Source organism: Nuphar pumila, chromosome 13, assembly GCF_984573655.1.
Source record: "Nuphar pumila chromosome 13, dmNupPumi1.hap1.1, whole genome shotgun sequence".
Classification (NCBI taxonomy): Eukaryota; Viridiplantae; Streptophyta; class Magnoliopsida; order Nymphaeales; family Nymphaeaceae; genus Nuphar; species Nuphar pumila.
In genome coordinates, this window is record NC_143261.1 from 90,889,454 (window position 1) to 90,903,538 (window position 14,085).

The 14,085-nt window shown below is 36.6% G+C and overlaps 1 protein-coding gene across 1 annotated transcript in view; it reads right to left on the reverse strand.

The window, feature by feature from the left end:
* Positions 1-14,085, reverse strand: part of LOC149819136 (uncharacterized) — a 252,948-nt gene that overhangs the window by 98,798 nt on the left and 140,065 nt on the right. The window contains exons 12-14 of the mRNA XM_089984131.1: positions 8,293-8,332; positions 8,073-8,164; positions 6,109-6,157 (exon numbers count right to left, since the gene is read on the reverse strand). Coding sequence (XP_089840257.1) covers positions 6,109-6,157; positions 8,073-8,164; positions 8,293-8,332 — 181 coding nt within the window. The remainder of the gene's footprint in view (positions 1-6,108; positions 6,158-8,072; positions 8,165-8,292; positions 8,333-14,085) is intronic.

Sequence of the window (14,085 nt, forward strand, 5' to 3'; positions counted from 1 at the left end):
GTTCACAAAACTAGAAGGGGGTCAAGAGAAGGCTTTAGAGAGAGATGATCGTGTCAAGGCCATTGAGGATGATCATAAGGAAGTAGAAGATTGGGATAGCAACCATGCAAAAATTCTTGCATGGTTTATGAACAATGTCGAGCTTAAGGTATGTGCAAACATTGCTAAGTTTTGAAATGCCAATGAAGCTTGGTTTTTTATGAAGGGTATGTATACGCAAGAAGATCTTGCAAGAACATATTTTTTGCAAGAAAAAGTTAAATGACTAAGCAAGGGGACTTAAGTATCCAAGATTTTTATAGTGCTTTAAATCCCTTATGAGATGAACTAGCACTTTTGGAGACTAAGTGGGTTGCCATTGAAGATATGAAACTTAGGCAAAAACAAATGGAACAAGAGAGATTTTTTTCAATTCTTGTATGGGCTTCATCCCGAATTTGAGCAAGTTAGATCCTCTCTCCCACATAGATCTACCCCTCTTCCTCTTAAAAATGCTATTACAAAAATTGTCCAAGAAGAAACTCATCTTGGTTTGAGTAAAAGTGGTGATGAAGTGTTGGCAGTATCTAAGCCCGACAACAATATTAAGACCTATAAGTTTCCACACTTTGAGAGGCAAAACAACTATAGTAATAATAATAACTATAGTGGTGGAAGAAAAATGATTATTTGTCATCATCATAATGAGTCTAATCACATTAAACCCGCTTGTTCTAAGTTGAATGGAACTTTCAAGTATAAGGTTTCTTCCGTTGAAAAATCTACTGTCAAGAAAGAAGAAGGCAAAAGTAGAGGCGATCTTAAAGATACACTTGGCCAAATATCCATGACACTTCAACAAATCCTTAAAGCAACTTCATCTACATTGGGTGCCCGCCATTGCCTCCTCATCTTCACCCGGTATGTATTCTTGGATTCTAGATTTGGGAGCATCTTTTCATATGACCTTTCATGAGAATGCCTTATCCAATATATGCACCAACTCAAACTTGTTTTGTGTTTCTAGTGCTGATGGGACCATTTTGAAAATTGAAAGTATAGAAACTTTGGATTCTAAAAATTTTCAAAAAAAATTTGTTCCAAAGGTTAGAGTTGCTCCTAAATTAAATTTAAACCTTTTTTCGGTCTCTTGAATTACCGACCATGGGTGTGAAATATCTTTTTCATCTAAAGATTGTTTTGTTCAGGATATCTAGTCCAAGAAGCGGATTGGGCAAAGCCATAGGAAGGGAGATCTTTACTTTATGGACTCATCGTCTCTCTCTTTAAAATCTTTTTGTAACCATGTCCAAGATAAGGGAATTGAAACTTGGCATAATAGACTTGGGCATCTGAGTTATTCTAAATTATACATTTTTCCTTCTGGAGAAAAATTTTGTAATGAAAAATATATAACTTGCAAAGATTCTATCCTTGAAAAAATGAAATCTATTTTGTTTCTAAATAGAACCGTTGTTTCCAGAAGACCTTCTGAATTGGTACACTCGGATGTATGGGGCCCTTCTCCGGTCACATCTAAAGGTGGTTACTCATATTACGTTACTTTTATTGATGACTTAAATAGATATGTATGAGTTTACTTTCTTAATTTTAAGTCGAAAGTCTTTTCTTTCTTTAAAGAATATCACATGAAAGTTAGAAATCAATTTCAAAGCAATATATCTACTCTTATATCGGATTCGGGTAGGGAATACCTATCCAATGAATTTTAAAACTATTTAAAGCAAAATGAGATTTGCCATAAAAAATCTTTCCCTAAGACCGTTCAACAAAATGAACTAACGAAAAGAAAACATAGGCGTATAATAGAAACTGCTAGAACTCTACTTATTTCAAAAAATATTTTCAAAAGTTTTTACGCTGAAGTCGTTTTAACCTCCACTTATTTGATAAATAGAATGTCATCAACCATCTTAAAAAATGTTTTCCCTTATGAAAAAATTCTCAAAATGACACCTGATTTCAATCGCCTACGAGTTTTTGGTTTTAAATGTTTTGTCGTTTTACACAAAAGAGATAAGTTATCCCCAAAAGCAATTGAATGTATATTCATTAGATATGGTGAAAATAAAAAAGAACATAGATGCTTTGATTCCAAAAATAATAAACTTAATGTTTCTAAAGATGTGATATTCTTAGAAGATGAAAATGGTTTTGAAGAGAATGGTAAGAAAGAGGAAATAGACTATATGTTTTTATAGGATCTCTCTCAAAGAGAAGATTTACATACTAATGATGATTCTTTGAATCATCATGAAATTATACATGATATTGGGACATCATCGAGTAGCGATGACACCATTAATAGTTCTCCTAAAAATATTAAAGTTTATACCCAGTGTGAGCAAAATAATCCTACTAATGCCTTAGAAAAATTTTCTCAATATAGTGAACCTATAGAAGAAACTTCACTTAGAAGATCTAGCAATGAGCCTTCACATTATAATGAAGCTAAAAATGTTCCTCATTGGATTGAAGTTATAAACATAAAACTAGATGCTCTTAGGAAAGCAAAAACTTGAGAAGTAGTTAAGTTACCTTTAAACAAGAAAACCATTGGATGTAGATGAGTCTTTAAGGTCAAAATCAAGAGTGATGAAACTCTAGAAAGATATAAAGCTAGGTTAGTAGCTAAAGGATACTCCTAAAAGTATGGAATTGACTATGAAGAAACAATTGTACCCGTAGATAGAAGGACTAGTGTTAGAACTCTGATAGTCGTTGCCTCAACTAAAAAATGACTTATATATCAAATAGATGTTAAAAATGTCTTTCTTGATGGAGAACTAAATGAATAAGTTTATATGAATCCTCCATCAGGATTTGATATTGAAAAAAGAAAATCTCTTAAACTTTTAAAGGTTGCCAGTCAATTTCAACATGCTCCAACAACTGTGCACATGAGTGTTGTACTAAAGATCGTTACATATATAAAAAACACCATAACTAAAGGCTCTTTTTATCCTCATCCTCGTCTTTAGATTTACTTGCTTATACTGATGCTGATTGAAGAGGAAATCATAATGATAGAATCTTAACTATTGATTTTTGTATTTTTTTAAGAGATTCATTGATTGCCTGGAGATGCAAGAAGCAACAGAATGTCTCATTATCTTCTCTGAATCTGAATACAAAACTATGACAACGACAACTATGGAACTTGTATGGTTAAGAAATCGAAGAAATATGGGTGTCGACATCTCTAAACCTTTGAAGATGTGTTGCGATAATAAAAGTGTAATTTACATTGACAGCAACCATACCTTCCATGAGCGCACTAAGTACATTAAGATGGACTGTCATTATGTTTGTCATGAATTCTTGAAATAAATTATTGAGTTGCCTTTTGTCACTTAAGAATTCTAGCTTGCAGACTTCTTTACTAAAGCTCTTGCTGATCTACAATTTTTTTTTATACTCAACAAACTTTCGATGTTAAGATCGTAAGTTTGAGGGGGGTGTTAAAATAATATATATATATATATATATATATATTTTCTCTCTTTTGAGTTAGGGGTATTTTGGTCTTTTTCCTTGTAATAAAATTTGTCCACTAAGGACAACCTTTTTTATTTTTTATTATTTATTTTTATTTTTTATTATTTATATAGATAAGATTCGGAACGAGGAGATACGTAAGAAGGTAGGCGTTGCACCCATTGAAGATAAGATGAGAGAGAATCGTTTACGGTGGTTTGGACATATTCGGCGAAGGCCTAATGAGGCTCCAGTTAGAAGGATGGAGAAATGGGAAAATATACTAGTTAAAAGAGGTCGGGGTAGGCCTAGGAAGACATGGATGGAGGTGATAGGAAAGGATATGAATGCTTTGAACCTCACCGAGGACATGGCATTGGATAGAAATGATTGGAGGAGAAGGATTCATGTGGAAGACCCAGAATGATTTTCTTTTTTGGTTCATATCGCCGACCCCAATTGTTTTGGGATGAAGGCGTAGTTGTTGTTGTTGTCTTTGACCAAAAGAGTAGGGGCTCTTTGGTCATTGGACCAAAGAGTCATTGGGGCAGCCCAACAGTCATATTTATGACCATTGGGAGCGCCCAACGGCTCTTTGGAGCTCCAAATGACCTCCCCTTTAAGTGTGGTTATGTGTATAAATAGGGGTAGAACCCCACTTGTTCTTTCAATGCTTGTGTTAAGCATTTGACCAATAAAGGCTGATACTTTTTAGTTTTTACATTCTTGTGTATTTCATTATTGCCTTATTGGATTTTGTATTGTCCCATAGTGGACTTGTGCATGTGCACTTGTATGATTGTGATCTTGTAAGCCCTTAGTGGCTAGTGTTTCGTGCTTTCACATATTTCATTACATTGCTCACCGCACAGACCTCATGCCTGAAGACAGTGAGAACAAATGGAACAAATGAAACAGATATAAAGAATCAACTTCAGATACAATTCAAGATGACAGATCTGGATTTCATTCAATACTTGGGCACAGAGATTCCTTACTCACCTCAAGGTCACTTCCTATTGCAGATGAAGTTTGCTATTGATATTGTTTCTAGATCTGGCATGTCTGATGACAAGCATATAGATATACCAAAGGTCTTGAATGCAAAAATGAAAAATGCATATGGAGTTTTATTAGAAGATTCCACACTTTATTGTCAATTGCTTCGAGCCTTTACATATTTGACCATCACTCATCCTGATATTGTGCATGCCATTCATGTGGTTAGTCAATATCAATAAGCGCCAACCTCCATTCATACGAGTGGGGTACTTTGCATTTTGTGGATTTCATTTCCTTCCCCAATAGTTTATTTCTTACTTAACAAACTCTCGGTTATACAACTGTGTGAGAGGGATGTAAAAATGTAAATAAGTTATGCACATAAATCTAAGTTTGCCTCTTATGTAAGTCCTCGAGAATATTCTAATCATTTTCATTCTTTTGCACTTTGTATTTATGAGTTTTGTTCAGGGATAGTTTTGTCCTTCATTCTTTATAACCATTGTAAACTCCAGTACAAGAGAGTGTAAACCCAACAATAGAAGACCACTCAACATTTTTCACTGTTCATTCTTCTGAACCCTAGTTATGATAGTTGAACACATGCAGAATCAGATTGAGTTAACATAGCTTGCACCTATGATTTTCCAACTTGATAGTACATAGAGTTGACTGCTCTCTCTCTCTCTCTCTCTCTCTCTCTCTCTCTCTCTATATATATATATATATATATATATATGCTACTAATGAAGGTAAGGAACTAATGAGCTAGAAATCATAGGTGAAAGTTGTATCGACTCAATCTAACCACATAGATGTGTCCAGCATGTTTTTTTTGCTAAGCATCAAGCCTTGGATTGTGCTTTTTTCTGATGTAAAAACATGATCTTTTTAGTTATGAAAATTTGGCAAATTGTGGGTTGTTTATTTCTGAACCCCTTTAAAAGCTTAATTACTTGTCATAATCACACGACTCACAATAACTCACCTACTAAACAAACCATGTAGATTACATCCATAACATGTGATCTACAAAAAAATGGAAATTAAAAAAAAGAGTTTATAGTCATTAGTTCCTTACCTTCATTAGTATATATATACATAAATAAATGCATGCATACATACACTGCCACCAAAGGTATATACAGATTGTTTGTGAATATCATGAGCGAATAGATCTATCTGTTTTGATACCGATAAATACTGTAGCATATGGAATAACGTGACAACCAACATATCTTTTTTGAACTATTGCAAGACGATATATTAGCATGCAGCATATTTAGGTACATGTGAAAACAAAAGCAATCCATCAATAAGCTAGATAAATCTGCCATTACATATATTACAGTGAGATTGTCTAAAAACTCATTACTTCAGATTCCTAATGGAGTTTTTGCACGAGAACTGTGGAACATTCTGCAGAAACAGTTGTACAGTTTTGCAAACCAAAAAACTACTTCATGTGGACTTGATGTGTGAGATTTTAATCAGGTCAAGGCAATAGCAAATCAACTGGCAACCATTTAAATACATAAAATGCCAGATATTTTTTTATAAAATTAATGCTTCACATGAGCTGGACAAATTTTTCCACTAAACGGGACAACAAATAACATTTCAACTTACCAAGGGCTATTTTCTGCTTATTGTTAGCAAATGCCATGACCATCGCCCCCTAGAAAAATATTGTGAGGAGTTTCAGTTTAGTGCCAAAAGAAAAATGTCAACATGAGAGACGCATCAGCATTAATTGCGTAAAGTCCACAACCACAAGTGTTACAAAAGACTATGCAGAAATAGATAAAGAAGCATATAAACAAAAATGAAAAAAATTCTAAGTTATCAAGCTTGATAATTCTAAAAGCTATCTTGTGCACTAGTAAAGTAAGAATTCATTGGCTTTTTGCCCTTCTAAATAGAATATTTCATTAGATAAAGAAATCATAAGATATCATCCAACCGAAGATAAACCGAGACAAACACTAACAATTTGTGAAATGAACATATCTATCATAGTGTTTGCAATAATGTGTAAATAGGCTGGTTAGGGACATTGCCATATTTTTTCAGCTTAAGTAATAGTTGCATCTTTTGCCAGCCCCTTCTACATATATCATTAAACTGAATGTACAGGGTCATTTTAGTCATGGAATCTATCCACTAGAGGGGTTGACAATGATAAAACACCTTGCGACCCTAAATGATTGATGAATGAACTTCTTTTGTTACTCATTATGTCTCTTCTCTTCTCATACGTATATGATCGACACTAAAAGCACATCAAGGTCCCAGACTACAAGCGCCAAACCAAAGTCATTCCCAAGTCATGAAATACAGGCATAAAAACAGATCCCTGCAAGATAAGAAAGATAAGTAGCCCACTCAATTGAAATTCCCCATCATAAACCCTAATTGAGGACATTTTAGTAGATGTCATCAAGAATCTTTATGTAATGGGTAGTTGTCGTCTACATGTGTTCTAAAGAGTGGCCATGTGCTGACAGGCAGTCTGTTTATGACGTGTGTGTCAAGAAAGGAAGCTTCCTCACTTTATTATTTATGTTGCAGCAGAAAGAGTGATCTGTACTGAATTGTACAATGTGCACAAGAAAATAATTCTAATCTCTCCAAACGAGCCTCGCTATATTTACCAGAGTTAGGATTTGGATAAGAACAAGATCTTGAAAGGCTGCAAAACTGAATTGCCTGTGTTAAACCTCAGCTTGCAGCTCATGAATCTCAAATTGTCGAAAGGGGCACAAAAAATCCCGAGAGCACAAAGACTGCCACAGACATTTTTGGGTAATATTGGAGATGGAGCTTTCATCACAAACCTCATCCAAGAAAACAAGTGTTAAGTGTTTTCTGCAGAGTAAATGTCATTGTCACCATTGTCAACTCACTTTGGTAGGTACTAGCTTCCATTTTAAGGATACACATGCTTGCAATAGTGGAATACCAGACCTGTGTAATCTGATAACAGATGAAAGTTACAAGTTACAACCATCACTGGGGACTTGTCAATCACAATCCATTTCTTAGGAGCCTCATTATTTGAATTTCTTGCTGCATCCTCCAGGCCAGTGGCTGGCATACCCAAGGGTCAGAGTTGAACTATCCATGGCATGGTAAGCTGGTTGCTTCAAACATCAGTTATATGATTTATGCATCACAAGGAAATGGGTACAATATTTGAAGAAGAGAAGCCTTTCACCTCTTTAGATATGTGTTGTTTCCTTGATCATCAAGTAAAATCAAGAGTCAGGAACCTTAAAGTGATTGAGTTAATATTTTGCTACTGAGGTTAAATTTGTATGTTAAATAAGAGACCATTGGTTCATCACTGCTGTCTTGTCTTTTTTATTCATCCATTCACATCACAAGATCCATTTCCTGCTAGCTTTTGTTTCCCAATAAATTGACTTAAAAGTGTCCATTTTATCAGTCATATTTGCACAAGAAAGATCACAAGAGGGTCCTTTTCAACAAGGCATCTCAGCGATTGTATATGAGAATAAAATTATCCCAAGAGGGATTTCAGAAATAATCAAGTGTAAACAAGGGAGTCAAAAAGGGACTAGACAATAAACCTGATGACCATTGCCATCAACAGGTATGCAATTAACTGCAATAATCCTGCCCACATCATCAGCTGTCACTAAATATTCAGGATAAGTTGCCTCTGCATCAAAATGTACAAGAAAATTAACAGAAAGAAAATTATCCTTTTGGTTTCAATTCCAGAGTATGACAATCACAACTAGAGACATATTTAAGCATTTACCCATCTAAAAGGTAGTCCTTACTCACCTTCCACATCAATGCATTTGCCATCTTCAATATACACCCACTGAACCAAAGAGAAATGAAAAACACTGAACATAATATTTAAGGAATAGTAATCTATTTAATCATGTTCAATGTTTCAATCTTTAGAAAGTTGTAGATAACATGCTCAATTACACACACATACATGTGGAGAAAGTGAGAGATGAAAAACACAGCACAATATTCAAGGGAAAGTAGTAATCTACCTATCATGTTCAACGTTTCAATGTTACAAAAGTGATACATAACATGCTTGGTTACACATGTAATGAAATAGAAAGAGAGAGGTGCACACACACAAATCCATTATGGGATGGTGCACAAAAGCCACTAAGGGCTAGAACTGTTAAGAGTTATGTAAAACACTATATTACCTTTTGGGTACTGCCCTTTGTTAAGCATTCTTTTGTATATAACATTTGTATTAGGGGTACTTTCATCCATGTTAGGTTTTCTTTTCTTTTTTTTTCCTTGTATTGTAAATAAAAGGGTAGGCCCCTAAGATTATGTATCTCCTTTTTTTGTGTTAACGTGAATGAAGCTATCCTTGGTATCAGAGCCTCATTAGCAGCAAGGAGAGGATCGCTGGTGCTGTTAGAGAGGAGGAGCATTGGTTCTGCAGAAGACTCGACCCAAAGGCTGAAGGATGAGATTTAGGGGCTGATGTCAGCATCACACCAAACGCCTGGTCTGTGGTGGCTGAGGTTGAAAAATCTGACCTGTGCATCACCTAGTGGATGATTTTAGGAGTTGTTTGAAACAAATCTCACGTTATTTGGGTAAGTTTTGTATTTTTATGAGATTTCTAAGAATTTCTGGATTTTGGGGTTCATATCTGGACAGATTTGAGAATCTGTTGATTTTGTCCAGATTTTGAGTTTGTAAAGAGTGAGATTGGTATAGTCTGGGTCGTTTTTGTATAAGAGTCTGAAAACAAATTTGGTGTGATTTGGTTATGGATTTTGGGAGTTTCAACATTTTTTTCAAGTGAAGAATAGGGGACTGTAGACATGTATTGGGCTTGGCTGATGTGTTTGGCTTAGTTGCTGATGTGTTTTGGCCTAGTTTATTTGTTGCTGCACTTTTGTTTGGTTGTTGCTTCAAACTTGTGGCTGTCTTAGTGATTGTGAGTTGTGTGGTTGCTGTGTATAATTTTTGCTTCTTGTAGTTGGGGGTTGGTGAAGTATGGAGAAAGAAGGCATATAGATTGTCCCCATAAAACTTGATGGGACAAACTATGCGTATTGGGCAAACTTTATGACTGCAGTAATAGTAGAAAAAGGGCTTGGAGGATACCTGAATGGCACTAAGGTGAGATCCAAGTCCACTGATGTTAATTTTGGCAAAGCCATGGAGGAATGGATTGTGAATAATGCGATGGCCAAGGCTTGGATACTAGGTTTAGTATTATAGAGGATAGCTATGAACCTTTCTAAATTTCAAGAAGCTAAAGAAGCTTCGGTATATCTCAAACAAGTTTACAAGCAAGAGAATTGGACTAGACAATATCAGCTCACTCAAGAATTGAGGGGTATGCGTTAAGAAAACAAGTCGATTGAAGAATTTTATTCAGATATGCAAAGAAATTGTGATGCACTTACACTCATGGAGTGTCAAACAAAATGTGAGAAGTGTGAGACGTGCATCTCATGTCAAACTTGTTTGGGGCTTCTTTATTATCACAAGGAAACATATAGGGTTATTGAGTTTCTTATGCACTTAGACCAGAGTTTGGAGTGAGGAGTGTCATACTGCATCATTCACTCTTACCCTCTGTTATTAATGTTGTAGCAGAATCGATTGCAAAAGAGAATAAGATAAGGTCTCTTGGAACCTATTCATCCAGTGAAAGTATTATGGCAGTCCCTCGACAATTGGGTAGCAGATTTGATGGTAGAGGTGGTGGACGAGCTGGAAGAAGAGGTGACTTGAGCTCTGTTCAATGTCACTACTATAAGAACTTTGAGCACATGAAAAACTATTGCCTGACTCTCAGAAAAAAGAATGGTGACATTTATGTAGCATCTTTTGATGGTGAGGGCACTAAGCTCAAGGATGATCACACTGGTATTGGTGCTCAGTCTGTTAGTTTGTCAGTTGAAAGAGCCTTAAAACCCTTAGGTGGTGGTCAACTTCAATTGTTGGAAAAGATGCAACAACAGATATAACAACAAATCCAACAATTGCAACTCCTTGCTCAATCAGTTATAGTCTATCATTCTGCTATTCCTGCTTCATCCTCTAATACTGCCTTTTTAGGTATCTCAGGTTGCTCCTCAAAATGGTTACTAGACTCGGGGACTTCTTGTCATAAGACAGCCCATGAGCTTATCTTAACCAATTGTCAGCCTGCAGTGGCATTTTTTGTACTGCAGATGGTTCTTCTATGTTTGTTTTTAAAGTTGGTTCTATTATTTTTTACTCTTATCCTGGTAGTAAGATTAATATCTCTCAAGTTTATTATGTCCCATTTCTTGACATGAACCTTATCTCTATTGGTCAAATTACCAAACCTAATTGTATATGGTGCAGGATCAGTGGTCAGGGAAGAAGATTGGGATTGACCATAGAAGAGGAGACTTGTACTACTTGGACTGGCTTAATACGTTAGAGCATAAGAGATCTAGGTTCGGATTGAGAAATTCAGTCATAGATGAGTCAGTTTTGTGAGCCTCATTTAGTTGTGTGCAATCATGTTCGAGATTGTGAGAGTTGTAGGTTGGCAAAGGGTCATGCCTTGGAATTTAGGTCTAGTGATAGGGGGTCAGAAAGTCCTTTTGACCTTGTACACTCGAATTATGGGCTCTCTTGTCGGTCTTGTCAAAAGGGGGATCATCCTATTTTGTTACTTTCATATATGATTGCACAAGGTTTACTTGGTTATATTTTATGAAAAATAGAAGTTAACTTTTTGAGATATTTAAGAGCTTTTGTGTTATGATTGATGTTGAGAATAGGTGGTTTTTGGTTAAGTTCTCATATATTAGAGGTTTTCTGAAATATTATTTTCATAAGGACTTAGATGTAATTTTTCTGTTTTGCCTCTCTCTATTTAATATAGAGAGAAGCCCTAATCTCATTTAACGAGTTCTATTGTGCAGCCGTCTCTCTCTCTCTCTCTCTCTCTCTCTCTCTCTCTCTCTCTCTCTCTCTCTCTCTCTCTCTCTACACTCACAGGTGGCTGTACAACCCCATCTCATTCCACATGGTATCAGAGCCTTCGATCGTGGGAGCGTGATTTTCATTGATACCAATTTTCATCAACAGAGAAATCGTGATTTTCATCAACAGGGACTGATTTTTTTTTTCATCAACGAGGAGCAACAACCCTACGACTTTTTAAAAATCAGGTTTGGTGGGGTTGACTGGGGAAGATCTGATCACAGATCTGGGATGTTACCCAGATCTGTCGTCAGATCTAAGGAGAAGATCCACTGCGACCGAGTGTTGCCGAGACTGGTTTCTACTATGACGTGATATTTTTTTTTGTTCTGAGTTCTTGTCGAGGTGTGTGCCTGCTGTTTGGGAGCAGCAGAAATTATTTTTTCTGTGTTGCCGTGATTGCTGAGTTATTTTTCTGTGTTGCTGTGATTGCTGAGTTCTCGCCTATGCTGATTACGTGTTATCAGAAGTCTGTCGTGAATGCAACTTCCTTTTCTGTGCTGATTACTTGTGATACTTACTGGATGTCGTGCATTATATGTTGGAGAACAGCAAGTATAGTGAATACTTTGGTTTGCAACTGTAGTCTCTCATTTATCGTGATGTGTTTGGGCCTTTCAATGTTCGTGATTTCTGCACTCTCCCATGATTTCTGTGCTATCAACGTCAACTGAAATTTAGTTGTTTCAGTGGATTGGTTTATTTCAGAATGTAGGTGGTCCAGAACTTTTATGATGTCGATATCTGGACATCGTTGAAAACATATTTTGTTGGAAGGCGAACCCACTGAGAAATTGGGCAAATATGTCACTTGGGGTGAAGATAATGACATAGTTATGTCATGGATCATGAATAGTGTCGAACCCCATATTGCCGATGGATTGATCTACTATAATACAGCCAAACTAATGTGGGACAATCTTCGTGATACATACTCACAAGAAACGAATGTGAGTCGTATCCTGCAAGTTGAACAAGAAATATATAACTTGCAACAGGGAGATCAGACCTTGGCCCAGTACTATGCCTCTGTCAAAGCTGCGTTTGAAAGACTTAATGCTCACAGGCCTCTTTGTTGCTCGAAGCAAAAGGATCATCAAGAACAAACCATGGTTGCTCGTTTTCTTACAGGTCTTTCTTCAGATTTCTCTGTTGCAAAAGTTCAAATGCTGACTGGTTCAGATGTTCCCACTCTTGCTGATGCTTACAATCGTCTGAGTAGACTTGCGATCTCTCTGCCACAATCTCAGCCTGTGACTCAGTCATCTGCTCTTGTTGTCCCATCTAGTTATGGGCGTGGAAATATTCAAAATATCAGAGGACGAGGACGTGGACGTGGTATGGGAGGCAGAGGAAAGCTTCAATGTACATTCTGTGGAAAATCTGGACATTTAGAAGATCGTTGTTGGGATAAGCATGGTCGGCCAATCTCTTCTTCATCAAAGTCATATAACCCTAAAGCAAATGTTACAACTATTGAGGCAACAAATGCACCAGAGACTATCACTGCAAATGAAAGTAGTATCACCCTTAGTCGTGCGGAATATGATGAGTTGATTGCTCTTCGACCTTTGAGTTCCCCCACTCCTATAGCTGGGGTTGCTTTTTCAACCGGAAATCATCTCCATCCGAATGATAGTAAGTGGGTTATTGACTCTGGTGCATCCAGACATTTGTGTGGAAATTCACGTGTTTTCTCAGATCTAAAGGTCATTAAGGCTCAACTTGGAGTCTCATTAGCCGATGGGAGCTCCCCCCCGGTTGTTGGTCAGGGAAATATTTCTATATCCACCTCATTACAGTTGAAAAATGCTCTTCATGCTCCAAACTTTCCTCAAAGTTTACTTTCTGTTAGTTGCCTTATAAAAGAACAAAACTGTAGAGTAATATTTGATCCAATGGGTTGTCATTTTCAGGATTTGCTGACGGGGAAGAAGATTGGTGGAGGCTATGAAGAAAATGGACTTTACTACCTACATCATCCAATGGGTTCTGTTCATGCTACAGTGGAACATTCATTCAGTCCTGTTCAGTGGCATCGTCGTCTTGGTCATCCTTCACTGTCAAAGCTTCGGTCGGTCTTTCCTCAGATTCCTTCCACCACATCATTTCAGTGTGAAGCATGTCAATTGGGCAAGCATCATCGAAGCTCGTTCCCTTCGAGTCAGAGTCAGTCTAGTAATAAAGTTTTTGAACTTCTTCATGCAGATGTATGGGGTCCTAGTAAGATTCCTACTAGGACTCAGTGTCGTTATTATCTTGTTATTGTTGATGATTTCTCTAAGTTATCATGGGTATTTTTAATAAAAGAACGATCTGAAGTTCCAAGTCTTATCAAATCCCTAATTCTTGAAATAAAAACTCAGTTTGAATCTATTGTCAAGATTGTTCGCACTGATAATGCTCTCGAGTTTAAATCAAAAGGTCTGTTACAATTTTACCAAGATCATGGCATCCAACCACAAACTTCCTGTGCCTATTCATCTCAACAAAATGGGGTGGCTGAGCGAAAACATCGGCACCTCCTTGATGTTGCCAGGACCATTATGATTCAATCAAATGTTCCTGTCTTATACTGGGGTGATGCGATTACCACTGCTTGCTATCTGATCA